Genomic DNA, 12,090 nt, shown 5'->3' on the forward strand with positions numbered 1-12,090 from the left:
AGAGAGATCGATAGAGGAGGAGGTGTTAGCAAAAGAGACATTGAAAGTACGATGGGAGAGGTAAGAGGAGATCCAGGATAGAGCTTTGTTATGGATACTGTACCAAGAGTATGGAGAATGTGAAGAGGGTGGTCCCCAGAATCAAAGGCTGCAGAGAGGTCGAGAAATGTTGGCAAAGTGTAATGACCTCTGTCTTCGGCAGCATGGAGTTCATTAGTTATTTTAGTGAGGGCTGTTTCAGTGGAGTGAGCAGTGCAGAAGCCAGATTGTAGAGAATCTAGGAGAGAATAGGAGGTGAGAAAATGGAGCAAGCGAGAGGACAGAAGGCGTTCAAGGAGTTTAGAGGTAAAAGGCAGGAGGGAGACAGGACAATAATTAGAGAGACAGGTAGGGTAAATCTTGCTGTTTTTGAGTAAGTGTATAACTGTTCCATGTTTGAAGGAGGGAAAGGTACCAGAGTCAAAGTGAGAAGTTGAAAATATGTGTAAGTGTGGTGATAAATTGATAGCGCTGTTGATATGGGTCTGTTAAGTCCAATATCGTGCAGTGTGAATTCACTGTGGTATGAATCCACCATTCTGTACTTTTAATTGAAAAATCAATTTTCTGTATTTAAAGGGGATCTACCAGGCTGTTCTATTTCAGAACACTATGGTACGAATCGAAAAATGTCAAATATGCAACCAGAACATGAATGCAGAATACTGTGCTGTGAATCCAGAGTACGCAACCTTTGTATCTCCCCCCAGCTCTGGATCAGCCTTGGGTTACCCCCTCTTTGGGAAGCCTCCTGGGAGTTGCTGCTATCGGAATGGGGTTCCTGTTACTTGTGATTCCTGAAGACCTGGAGACCTTGATCCCAAAAGTTCAGGGTCAACTGGAGGACGTGCGTGATGCAAGCAGGGGCACGAGAGCATCGCAGGTGTCTGAGATAGTGCTCAGTATGGGTGCAGAGGTGACCAGAAAGGACACGCAGAACATCCATTCAGTATCCCCACCTCTGCCAGAGCATCGCTCCTTTAACCCCTCTCCTGACAGACTTGCCGAGCATTTCTCCCCACCCCCCTCTCCTGGCAGAGACCTGCAGCACATTACTCCCCATCCTCCTCTCCTGCCAGAGACCTGCAGAGCATCGCTCTCTTAACCCCTCTCCTGCCAGAGACCTGCAAAGCGTTTCTCCCCACCCCCCTCTCCTGGCAGAGACATGCAGCACATTACTCCCCATCCCCCCCTCCTCTTAGAGACCTGCAGAGCATCGCTCTCTTAACCCCTCTCGTGCCAGAGACCTGCAGAGCGTTACTCCCCCCCCTCCATCTGCGACGTGAGACTAACACCCGGGACTGTGTGGGACCAGTTTGGAATTGTAGCAATGAGCGTTCTGGGTGGTTCTCGAAAAACACTTCTATTAAACTACAATCCTGTACGTTTGTGTGATATTGTGCACATAAAACTGTTTTCAGACGTATTACACGGTTCTGTTTTTTAATCTAGAAAGTAACATACTTTGAAGAATTGGAGCCGTCTCTACTGCAACTTATACGAGTGAACCGGCCTGCGTGTGGGCGCGTGCCTTCTTGCGTGTACCTGTGTACTTGTGTGTGCATGCCTGCTTGCGTGTGCCTGTGTGTTTGCTTGCTTGCATGTACCTGTGTACGCAATCCTGCTTGCGTGTATGTGTGTGCGCCTGCGTGTGAGTGCCTGACGACTTGTCAGATCCTGACTAAAGATGCACAAAACTCAAGTGGCAAATTTGTGAGATTAAAAATACATCATTAGCTCTTTTCTGATCTGATCCCAGACATACTACAGTAGAGGCAACTCTTATTCGAACAAAAACCAGTGGCAATTCCCCAAAAAACCCAGGAAACACCCAGGTACTTTCTGAATACATGCCTTAAACTTTCCTTAAACTAGCCCCAGCATTTCTGCATTGATTAATGGCCTATCAGATTGACAGCGGGGGTCCCTGGCAATCCCATTCAAACTGAATTGGATTGCCAGGGATCCCTGCTGTGTTAATCCTATGGGTCGTTAGTCAATGCAGAAATACCTTAAACGTGCCTCAAACTAGCCCAGAACATACCCAGCACATACCCAGCACATACCCAGCACACACCCAGCACACACCCAGCACATACCCAGCACATACCCAGCACACACCCAGCACACACCCAGAACATACCCGGCACATACCCGGCACACACCCGGCACACACCCGGCACATACCCGGCGCATACCCAGAACATGCCCAGAACATACCCAACGCATGCCCAGCACATACCCAGCACATACCCAGCACATACCCAGAACATACCCAGAACATACCCAGAACACACCCAGAACATATCCAACACATACCCAGCACATACCCAGAACATACCCAGCACATACCCAGCACATACCCAGCACATACCCAGCACATACCCAGCACATACCCAGCACATACCCAGCACATGCCCAGAACACGCCCAGCACACGCCCAGCACACGCCCAGCACACGCCCAGCACACGCCCAGCACACACCCAGCACACACTCAGCACACACCCAGCACATACCCAGCACATACCCAGCACATACCCAGCACATACCCAGAATGTAACCCGGCTAGTTTACGGCAAATGTTAGAATAAACGTTGCCTCTACTGTACACTATTTTGGCCTTTTTGTTTCTCCCCTTTTTGCGTTTAGATCACTTTTGGACATTACTACTCTTAAGAAGATCTGATGTGGGTCCTCAGACTACAGGCAGTATCAGATGGGGAGCACTGTATCACAGTGTTTATATATTGATTTGTGCACATTTATATATATATATATATATATATATATATATGACAGAGATCTCAGAAAATATATATAGTAGCGCTAAAGGAATATATATAGAATTATAAATTAAATATTAAATAGTTTAGTATTAGTGAGTTCATACAGATTATTCAATAGTGATAATTGTTTTATCAATTAATGTGAATAGTTAATTAAATCTGTGATATACAAAGTAAACCCTACAACAAAAAAACAAAAACCATGAATAAAAAATATATATAAACCAGTCCCTTGACAATGTTACAGTTACATAATAGATGAGGTTGAAAAAAGACGTCCGTCCATCAAGTTCAATCTATGCTAAATTTAGACAACAGACACTTAATCCTATATCTATACTTACTTAGGCTACGGACCCGCTGTGGTCAGCGACGCGCGTCCCACTAGCCCCTTACCTCCAGTCTGGAGATCCCCGCTGGCTCCTCCTGACGTGGCTGACTGCGTGCTGTGACGCGTTAGCTGGCCGGAGCTGCAAGACTTTGGTGATCAGAAGCGCTGACGCATCACATGGTGCATGAGTCAGCCAATGAGGAGGGCAGAGGGGAATGAGGGGAGCTACAGGAGGGAGGAAGCTTGGGAGGGAAGTGTGCTTGTGTGTGCAAAGTAGATGGCCCACTCTATCCCTCTCCTCCCGGACCCACAACCCCTCCCCCCCCCATCTGCGGACCCACAACCTCCTCCACCCCTCCCCAGGCTCAACAGCCGCGCCCCCCGACCGGTTTTGGCCACGTCCCCCCCTCCCCCCGCCAAAAGAAGTCAGCTGCAGATCGCGGTGCAGTTATTTGTTATACAGTGAATATATATATATATATATATATATATATATATATATATATATATATACACATACATACACACAATCACATTATAACATCCTACAGTATATGAAACACATATAAATGTGACTCAGTGCGGGGATCCCAGACACACCACAAATAAACAATGTCAAATAAAAGCAATGTGTATTATTTTTAATCTCATAGAGGAACAGTTTAACCCTATATTATTATATCTATTCATTGTATACGAAGATATATATATATACACATATTTAATGGTCCATCAATATGCGACCAAATGTTCAGTCCAAACTTAAATGTGGAACTTAGTTAATTGCGCCGGACCTCGCGAATAACAAATGGAGCAGAAAAGGAGAGACAAGAGGACACAGAAGATGAATGTGACCAACACGTCCATCTGCAGGGAGCCAGGCGAACTACACCAAGGTACTGGTATCCAAGCATTCGTTCAGTCCACCGGGGGTTAGGATACCCAACTGGTAAATCCAGAATGTTTCCCTTCGGCAAAAGGCCTTGAAACGGTCACCCCCCAAAGCATAAGGTGAAATGTGTTCTAGAACCACAATGGACATAGACATGGGATCTTTATTATGTATTCATTTTAAATGTCTCGATACACTATGGGAAATATTACCATTCACTACATTACTTCTATGCTCGAGGAAGCGAGTACTGAGTGGTCGTGTGGTGCGACCAACATATTGCTGTGCCACACCACATGATAACAAATATACAATATAAGTGCTCAGACTGATAATATTGCCTTTAACCTTGTGTGTATTGCCTTTCCGGTAAGAACCAAAGTTCGATTTGGTAACTTGACGTTTGCGAGTGACGCAGTGACCTCTGCCACACCTGTGATTACCCGTATGGTTCACAGAGGAGGCAGCTGCGGAGGCATCAGTTGATCTAATTTTACTGGGAGCCAGGATGCCCTTGATGTTCCTGACTTAGATGATAGGAGCTTTCTCTGGAAGTATGAGGATCACATTTCAATATATTCCAGTGTTTATTCAAAATGTTTCGAACAGACCTGAAAGATTGATTATACTGTAAGTGGTTATGAACCTGGGAGCCTTGGAGTTGTTATCCACCGGATTCCTGGATCCACCATAACAAAGATGAGGTTTTCTATTTAACTTAGATTTAATAAGTGAAGAGGACCCATCCATAGCCCGAACCTTCTTGAGAGAGTCTGTGATACGTTTGGGTTCGTAACCTTTAGCAGTGAGTTTTTCACGGAGACTCTTGGATTGAAGAAGAAAATCGCTCTCTCTAGAACAGTTTCTTTTCAAACGGTGAACCTGTATCCTCTTGTCTCTCCTTTTTAGGGTTGCCAGGTGTCCGGTATTGAACTGGACTGTCCTGTATTTGGACACTCTGTCCAGTAAAAAATGAGAGGTACTGTAATACTGGACATGTATGTGTCCGGTATTACCTCCCTGACATAGTGACCTGACGCACCTTTCACCAAAACTGGAACAACCTACCAGACTCTCACATCCACCACCAGTTTAAGTTCTTTCAAATCTAAGGCTGTCTCACATTTTAATCTGGTCTGTAACTGTTTCATACGCTCATAATATATATTTTCTTTAACTGTGCACGCAATGTCTTGTATATAATGTATACCCTGTTCATTTATGTAACTGTATTTGTAACCATGTATTATTTGTCTTACTCTGTGCCCAGGACATACTTGAAAACGAGAGGTAACTCTCAATGTATTACTTCCTGGTAAAATATTTTATAAATAAATAATAAATTCAGTCCAGTATTTTTGGAGAAGCCACCTGGCAACCCAACTCCATTGGTTATTCGCGAGGTCCGACGCAATCAACTAAGTTCCATATTTAAGTTTGGATTGAACATTTGGTCACATATTGACGGACCATTAAATATGTATAGCATTTACAACATGCAGTAAGAGGGGCTGCATTTTGACCAACATGGCAACCTAACTTCCAGAGTCCCAAAATGTTAATTTAACACAGGAGAACACAATGCAGTTCCTTTGCATCAACGGGGAAGCTCAGGCACCCTGTGACGTGACCACGTACGTGTGTGATCCCGATTTGTTCCCAACACGTTTCACATGCATCGGGGGCATGTATGTATGTTTGCATTATTGCATTCACCAGTTCAAAACTGACACACAAAGCAACAAACTTATTCCAGAACACAAATTATTTTGTTGATTTATTTAACACATAAAGTAAAGCAGCAATCTCACAACAACCCACCAGCCTTCCCCTCGTACCATGACAATACATAACACTGCACCACAATGCAACACAACGCTGTGCGTCTGTGTCCCATCAGAGCAGACACACACACAAATGAATGCAAGCCCATAACTGTAGCCCCAGGCAGTGAGGGGGGTGGAAAGAGACAGGACTTGAGGCTGAACTAAGGTTTATACGACAGTTCCTAGGAGGAGGCATTGTTTATATCGAAGCTTAGCTGCTATGGGGCTGTGCTATTGTCCATTAAGCAGAACTGCTCCTCATGGGTGGAGCTAATGTTTATAACGCAGCTCAGCTCCTCGTGATCAGCGCTAATCTATTACGGTAGCTCGGGTGGAAATATTATTTATAAGGCAGTGCTGTTCCTCAGGGGTGGAGTTTATGTTAATATAGTAGCTCTGCTCCTCTGGGTGAGAAGTAATGCACATAAGGCAGTCCGGATCGTCAGTGGTAGAGCTAAGCTCCTGACCATTGTATACAAACCGGTCAGGGGTTGTGTCTGTGGCAGAGAAGCCCCTCTCCCTTAAGTTTGAGTGTGACCCAACACAGTAATATTTATATGGCAACCTGGACAAGGGCTAACTTACTATAGTGTATATAATGGAGTGGTAGACCTCCTCATGGCCACAAACTCTAACCCAAATAACCGGTTTTAGAAGGCTTTAGGGGAGCGCCTCTCATCAGCTGATTCTATAGCCTCTCAAGCTAAGTTTTCTTAGGGACGGGGCTAACTCTAAGTTATAGGTAGATACTCTAATATCCAGATCAAAATAGATTGGCAAGAAGTACATTTAGGAGACAATTATTTGGGGCCCCTAAAAACCATGGAAGGCCATCGTACTTGGATATGTAGCCATGCAACACTCAGTGAATGTTTTGTATGGCGGCCTACTCCACATGGGCGGGGCTAAGCCCCAAGCCTTATATGGAAGCTATGAAATAGATTGGACAGGGGTTGTACCCCATGGAGCCAGTATTAGAGAGAAGGCCAGAGCTCAAGGAAGCCCCCTCCATCCACCAACATGATACAATCTCAGACAGAAAGGCACTTGTAATATTACGACTAACACCATCTCTCCATGACAATACACAATGATATACAAATCTATGCGTGTGATGGATGCAGTGACCCTCCCCCCACAAAATACACAGTTAAATAGAAGTCCAGCACAGCACTGTGGTTCCAGGCAGCAAGAAAGAGGCCAGAAGGACCAGGAGGCTGAAGTCATGTTTATAAGGCAGCTCTGCTCCTCGGGGCACGGCCAAACTCCTGTACACTTTATAGGTAGAGGAAGGATTGCCCTGTTGATTGGCTCCTGCCCTCATGTGACAGTATTTGGGAGGTGGGGGGGGGCGACGTAGAAGCAGAAGAATCCCATGTATGAACCCCAAGACTCAGCAAAAGATTCATTGGCTCCTCAGCAGTGGGGCTTTCAATAGATAATATTATATGAAAAATTGGTGTCAATCCTCCACGTGAAAATGACGGACCGGATTTCTGCTTTGTGAAAGCAGGATCTTACAAGCCAAGGAAGCTCCCTTTCCCCCCGTTAGAGTGAGTGGCCCCCGAGGACCCCAAGGGACTCAGCTGATTTGACATTTCTCCTTTTTGCTCAACTTTCTCCGCCTCTGCTCCAGGCTTCTCTCTATCCGTTCGTCCTCTTCGAGAGCACTGGGATGGGGAGGTAAAGGGGGACAATATTTAAATTAGATCTTTTTATGGTAGCTTATGGAGGTGCAGTGTTTGGGGTGGTGTGATACTTGAGGTACCCTAGTGCATTAAGGGGTTCTGAATATGTGGGTGCACTTTTTTTAAGTGTAGAATATTTGGGGTGGAGGAAGATGCTGGTAATGTAGATACATGTATAAAGAGCAGGAAATGTGTGGGATGACATCCAGTTTGGGGGTTCCTTACCTCCTTTCCTTAATATGCAGGTCCCTCACGAGACCATCGCGTTGGTCCACGAGAGACACCAACTCATCCAATAACAGCTGCTCTCGTCTTTTCTGGGCCTCACTCTTCATGCACTCTAAGAGACAGGGAAGTCAGTTGGGCAGTCTCTCTCCTACTATCTCTGTCCCTCAAGTCTCTCACAGTAGGACGTCTTTCTCCCATAAATATCAAACAGTAGCAGTCTTTTCGCACTATCTACATAGATGTCTCTACTTCTCAACTTCATAAGACTAAGAGAAAGAACGTTAGCATGGCTGTCTCCCAGACAATCAGATCCTCTCCCTCCTTAACACTCACCATCGGTACACAACAGGGCTCTCAGGTCTCTACTCAGGAGCTCAAACCGTGTCTCCAGGTCCTGCTCCTCTACCCTGAGGGAGGAAAGATACCGCAGTAACTTAATAATACTGTAATATTACAGTATAACTATTACTATGTAACTGTATATCAAATGGAAATATTCCTGTATGCTCATTTGCATGTCTTAGGCAGGTCTGCAACCCTGCCATTCACCATTGTCACCCTGCACTTCCACTGCAGCAAGGGATTCTGGGAAATGACATGCAAATGAGCACACAGTGCCACCTTTTGCTTCAAAAACATTAACATTGTTCCCAGAATCCCTTGCTGCAGTGGAAGTGCTGTGTGCTGGGTGATAATGGGGAAAGGCGGGGTTGCAGACCTGCCTAAGACATGCAAATGAGCATACAGTATATTACATTTTTTATATGCTTTGCTGTGGAGGGTTTTTGTCACTTTTTTTACCCACTATAACTTAACTAAGTATATATATATATACACACACAGCTGTAGCAGACGTTATTATTGTATGACAACGCGTTACCGCGGTCGTGATGGTTATCGTGCGATTTGCTGGAACTCCACTGAAACAGATGAAGCCGCCAGTAACAATATTACAATAACATCTAATACATCTGTAGCTGGATAGATAGAAAACATGGATGGAAGAGATAGATTTAGACAGATAACTGGTAATGTGAAGCATTATTCCATTAATTACATCTTCCCCTACATTATAACACATCACCATAACTCTGCAGTATTTGTTACTCAGCGTTGCTCCCTGTTACTCACAGCAGCTGTAGCTCATCCTGCCTGCGGATCAGAGCATTCTTTCGATTCACCAATGAGAACCATTCCTGGATCAGAGTCTCTTCTGCCTCCTTATCTGAGCCTGGGGTGTGAGATTAGATGGTCAGTTCTGCAGGTTACAGGTATCCCTTCCTTGCGATCCCTCCCACATGTTACTTATAAAATTCCCCTTCCCCATCTGATCCAACGCCAGTGATAAACTGACCGAGATCCCCTATTACACTAATTCGCCCCAGACTCGTTACCAAGCTCCATCAAATGTCGGAGGTCTATCTCCACCGCTGAAGCTCTAGAGTCAATTTCTCTCTGCTCATCCTCCACAGCGGCAAGTTCCGAGGCAACGTACTGACTGGTGTCCCGGAGGCGCTGAGGAGGGAAGGAGAGGGGATAAAAGGTAAGTATATATTAGAGAGAGCGAAAAAGAAAGAAAGGGTGGGAGGGAATGAAGAGGAAAACGAGGGGGAAGAGAGCAGGGAAAGAGGGTGGAAAGGCAGAGAGGAGGAGGGAAAGTGAGGGGAAAAGAAAGATGGAGGGAAGGAGGGAGGGGAGAATAAAAGAGGGACACTAAAGTAAAGACAGGAAAGAGATTCAACAAAGGGGAGAGAGGTGGAAAGATTAATGAGAAGAGATATTGGGAAAAAGAAAGACACGTAGAGTGTTGCTGGTTTCATGACATACCGGGGGGACTTCCTCTTTCACATGAGCCTCTGTGGTGGGGACAGGAGAGGGGGGAGAAAAAACGGGAGCAGAGGCAGACGGCTCTGGAAGAGAGAGAGAGAGCATAAGAATGGAGGGAGGGAGAGGAAGAGGGGGGGAGTGAGGTATAGGAAGAGAAAAAGGAAGAGAGGGAATGAAGGAGAGAAAAGGAGGGAGAGGGAAAAAGGAAAAGTGGGGAATGGAGGGAGAGAGAGGGGGGATAGGATGAGGGAGTGAGGGAAGGAAAGAGAGACAGAGAGGGACAGAAAAAGTGAGGTATAGAGGACAATAAGCAGAGAGGACACTAGACAGAGAGAGCTAAGGTTTGAAAGCCAGAACAACACAAACAGAAACTGGAAGAGTGAGAGAAAATCCAAGAGACATTTCTGTTGGCTGCTAACCGTTGATAATTTGGGAGGAGGGTCTAGAGTCAGTCTCACGGCCTTGCTGGGGGTTCTCTGTGTCCTGGAGAGAGGGGATTCAGAGAAACGTGAGAGAGAGCAACGGAGAGAGACAGATGATGATGAACAATGAGAAAGATAAGGGAGGAGAGGAAGGAAGAGAACATGGGGAGAGATTATCACAGAAAGAGGCAGTACAGCAACACTGACCTCTTCTTGAGAGAGCGACTGAGTGCGGATAAAAGACCGCCTCTTCTTCACGAGGTCAGCATCACGGAGGTGGCCAAGACCCCCTCCCTTCCTAGGGGGGGCCACTGGTATAGACACAGCGGAGGTGCAATTTTCCCCCTCCTCCCCTTGAACCCCTGACCCACTCCCCCCTCCACTGAGACGGAGTCTCTTAGTACGAGGGGGTGGGACAATTTGGCCCTGGGGGGAGGAGCATGGTGTTTCGGGTCCCTGTGTGGTGGGGTTTAGAAGCTGGGGCTCATCATTGATTTGAGAATCCGGTGAGGCTGCCCTGAAATTATTCAGCTCCTCGGGGGAAGAGCTTTGTACTTTTTGCTCCTCCGGGACGGAGCTGGACGTCGCCTGTTCCTGTGGATCAGATATTGATGTCTTTTGCTCCTCCGGGACGGAGCTGGACGTCGCCTGTTCCTGTGGGTCAGATATTGATGTTTTTTGCTCCTCCGGGACGGAGCTGGACGTCGCCTGTTCCTGTGGGTCAGATATTGATGTCTTTTGCTCCTTCGGGTCGGAGCTTTGCCTCTGCTGCTCAGATCCATTCATTTTCTGTTCCTCAGGCACGGAGCTTTGTATCTTCTGTTCCTCGGGGGCGGAGCTTGTGATCATTTGCTCCTCAGGGGCAGGACTGGACATCGCCGGCTTGTGGGAAGCTGAGCTAGCTTTCTGTAGCACCTCAACATGAGGACCCAGAGAAGGGGGCACTTGTGCTGTCGGCCACTGGGGACCAGGGACTGGGGCATTGGTCATATGGGAACTGGTGAAGTGGGAGCGGATCTGGCAGAGGTAGGTGAGGATGATGAGTTTATCTGGGACAGGGCAGAGAAGCATGTCTGAGGAAGAAAGAAGTGAGGGTATACCCAGAGAGGCAAAACCATCGTATGCCTGAAAAGAAAGAGAAAGAGTTACACTGTGTCACCCTGCGGGGGGAGGGACACTCATAGCTCCCTTCTGTCTGTGTCACTGTGTCACCTGCGGGGGGAGGGACACTCATAGCTCGCATCTGTCAGTGTCACAGTCACTTTGCGGGGGGCGGGACACTCATAGCTCCAATCTGTCTGTGTCACTGTGTCACCCTGCGGGGGGAGGGACAGACACATAGCTCCCATCTGTCTGTGTCACTGTTTCACCCTGCGGGGGGAGGGACACTCATAGCTGCCATCTGTCTGTGTCACTGTGTCACCCTGCGGGGGGAGGGACAGACTCATAGCTCCCGTCTGTCTGTGTCACCCTGCGGGGGGAGGGACAGACTCATAGCTCCCTTCTGTCTGTGTCACTGTGTCACCCTACGGGGGGAGGGACAGGCTCATAGCTCCCTTCTGTCTGTGTCACCCTGCGGGGGGAGGGACAGACTCATAGTTCCCTTCTGTCTGAGTCACTGGGTCACCCTGTGGGGGGAGGGACAGACTCATAGCTCATTCTGTCTGTGTCACTGTGTCACCCTACGGGGGGAGGGACAGGCTCATAGCTCCCTTCTGTCTGTGTCACCCTGCGGGGGGAGGGACAGACTCATAGTTCCCTTCTGTCTGAGTCACTGGGTCACCCTGTGGGGGGAGGGACAGACTCATAGCTCATTCTGTCTGTGTCACTGGGTCGCCCTGCGGGGGGGAGGGACAGACTCATAGCTCCCGTCTGTCTGTGTCACCCTGCGGGGGGAGGGACAGACTCATAGCTCCCTTCTGTCTGTGTCACCCTGCGGGGGGAGGGACAGACTCACAGCTCCCTTCTGTCTGTGTCACTGTGTCACCCTGCGGGGGGAGGGACAGACTCATAGCTCCCTTCTGACTGAGTCACTGGGTCACCCTGTGGG

General features: G+C 47.4%; 1 protein-coding gene across 1 annotated transcript in view; it reads right to left on the reverse strand.

Annotated features, from left to right (window-relative positions):
- Positions 1–5,813: 5,813 nt before the first annotated feature.
- Positions 5,814–12,090, reverse strand: part of LOC142465428 (uncharacterized) — a gene marked incomplete at its 5' end in the record, with an annotated part of 54,277 nt that continues 48,000 nt past the window's right edge. The window contains 8 exon segments of the mRNA XM_075569385.1: positions 5,814–7,545; positions 7,789–7,903; positions 8,125–8,198; positions 8,923–9,022; positions 9,186–9,306; positions 9,619–9,701; positions 10,038–10,101; positions 10,248–11,165. Coding sequence (XP_075425500.1) covers positions 7,458–7,545; positions 7,789–7,903; positions 8,125–8,198; positions 8,923–9,022; positions 9,186–9,306; positions 9,619–9,701; positions 10,038–10,101; positions 10,248–11,165 — 1,563 coding nt within the window.

Source organism: Ascaphus truei, chromosome 14 (genome assembly GCF_040206685.1).
Source record: "Ascaphus truei isolate aAscTru1 chromosome 14, aAscTru1.hap1, whole genome shotgun sequence".
In the NCBI taxonomy this organism is placed as follows: domain Eukaryota; kingdom Metazoa; phylum Chordata; class Amphibia; order Anura; family Ascaphidae; genus Ascaphus; species Ascaphus truei.